The 2,171-nt window shown below is 44.4% G+C and overlaps 1 protein-coding gene across 2 annotated transcripts in view; it reads right to left on the reverse strand.

The window, feature by feature from the left end:
• Window positions 1–2,171, reverse strand: part of BNIP1 (BCL2/adenovirus E1B 19kDa interacting protein 1) — a 33,519-nt gene that overhangs the window by 27,649 nt on the left and 3,699 nt on the right. For both annotated transcript variants that reach the window (XM_011987695.1, XM_011987694.1), the window contains exon 3: window positions 1,077–1,168. In XM_011987695.1, the coding sequence (XP_011843085.1) occupies window positions 1,077–1,168 (92 nt within the window). The remainder of the gene's footprint in view (window positions 1–1,076; window positions 1,169–2,171) is intronic.

Here is a 2,171-nt window from a genome sequence, read left to right on the forward strand (position 1 = left end):
GTTTCACCATGTTGGTCAAGCTGGTCTTGAACTCCTGACCTCGTGATCTGCCCACCTCTGCCTCCCAAAGTGCTGGGATTCCAGGCATGAGCCACCACACCCGGCCAAAAATGAATTTTTAAAAAAGAGAGAGAATGATTTGAATACCTCAAAGATAATTGGAAAAACCCTCTTTATGATTGCTACAAAAGTCAAATGTGAAGGGAAAGATATTGTTTCATGTTGTCTGACAATTTCATCAGAAAAGTTAAACCTCTCCCAATTCAATAACAAGAAATGGCATATAGCTATAATTATATAATCAAGGATTAGCACACACCTGCAATTACAACCTCAATGTTGGTTTTATCTTTTGATCTCAATTTTGTTTAATTTACGGTTTTTGTTGCTTTTTTTTTTTTAGATAGCATCCCACTCAAAACCTTCTAAATTGTGGTCCACCTTAAGCAGGTTTTCTTTCTGTAGATTTTTTTCTGATACCAATTATCCTTAGATAAAAAAATGACCCTGTATTACAAAAGCAATCATATTTTTTGGTTAAAAATACACAATACAGTATAATGTTAAATACGCTTTTGTAAACTATGCACAGCTCCACCTGCTCAGATAGGCCCTATTTATCCCTTCCCCACTCGCCCCCACTTGAGAATTACTGATTGGGAGAGAACATTCCACCCGTGTGCAATTGACGCAATCAGCCGGGTGCGGTGGCTCACACCTGTAATCCCAGCACTTCGGGAGGCTGAGGTGGGTGAATCACATGAAGCCAGTGTTAGAGACCAGCCTGGCCAACATAGCGAAACTCTGTCTCTACTAAAAATACAAGAATTAGCCAGGGGTGATGGCGGGTGCCTGTAATCCCAGCTACTCAGGAGGCTGAGGCAGAAGACTTGCTTGAACTCGGGAGGCACAGGGCGGAGTGAGCCAAGATCAGACCACTGCACTCCAGCCTGGGCCATGGAGCGCGACACTGTCCCTCAAAAAAACACACCAGTAAGTCAGGCAAATACACGTGCAAGGCTCACAGGGAACAAGTGAGCCAGCAGAGGCCGCTGGCGGGGGGAGGCCCTGCCTACCTGAGCATCTGCTTTTTGTGATTCTCCACTTCCTGGAGTAGAAGTTGTTTCTCTGACTCTTTGTCTTGCTCTTTAGCCAGCTGCTCCAGGTCCTTTGAGGAAAAATAACTCCATGTTAAAATGATTTCAAAAGTCAACATGAAAACAGAAGAACATTTCTATTTCTGCCAAGGGCATACAATAGCACTTGAAGCACCCTTTTAAAACAGAACACCTCAGAATGCTAGGTAACATATAACACACATCCTTTTAAATCCATAGCTAAGTCTGCAAGAAAGTAAGGAAAACCCCTATGGCCCAAAAGTGAGAAGGGAACAACAGCTGGAACAGTCAGCCTGGGAGTATGCACGGCTACCCTGGCGTCAGAGCTGCTGCTCCTGTCACCAAGGGCAGGCCCGAAACGAAAAGAAAAACAATGACGAAATACAAGCACACTGATCCCACACTTAGATGTCATTAAAATATCAAACTGCTGTTCATTTCCAGATACTCGCAATTTCTGTGCCTATTTCACTAAAGACAAGTAATAGGCAGTTTGAGCACTTGAAGGTTTGAAAGCTCATGTAGGGACAGAAAAATGAAGCCTTGGGCCATCTGAGGCTGAGGTTGGGAAGATGAACCAAGATCACCACAAATCCAAAACCCATGAAAGGTTATAGACACAGGAAAATAGTCTAGAAAAATGTGCATCTACCAGCACAGAGTGAAAACATGGATGCCTGCCCTTTTTTTGCTATGACTTCCAAATAGAGGGGTTAAAAAATCTCCCCTGAGAATTTATAACCAACCAGGGAGCTGCTCCTCCCACTGATCTAGGGTTCAATTTATCTTCCCTGAGTGGTTCATGAAACCATGAAGAGAAATTAACATAAAAAGTGTTCTCGGTTGGGCATGGTGGCTCACGCCTGTAATCCCAGCAATTTGGGAGGCTAAGGTGGGCAGATCATGAGGCCAGGAGATCGAGACCATCCTGGCTAACACGGTGGAATCCCATCTCAACTAAAAAAACAAAAAACTAGCCGGGCGTGGTGGTGGGCACCTGTAGTCCCAGCTACTGGGGAGGCTGAGGCAGGAGAATGGCGTGAATCCCGGAGG

Source organism: Mandrillus leucophaeus, unplaced genomic scaffold, assembly GCF_000951045.1.
Source record: "Mandrillus leucophaeus isolate KB7577 unplaced genomic scaffold, Mleu.le_1.0 Scaffold314, whole genome shotgun sequence".
Taxonomy (NCBI): domain Eukaryota; kingdom Metazoa; phylum Chordata; class Mammalia; order Primates; family Cercopithecidae; genus Mandrillus; species Mandrillus leucophaeus.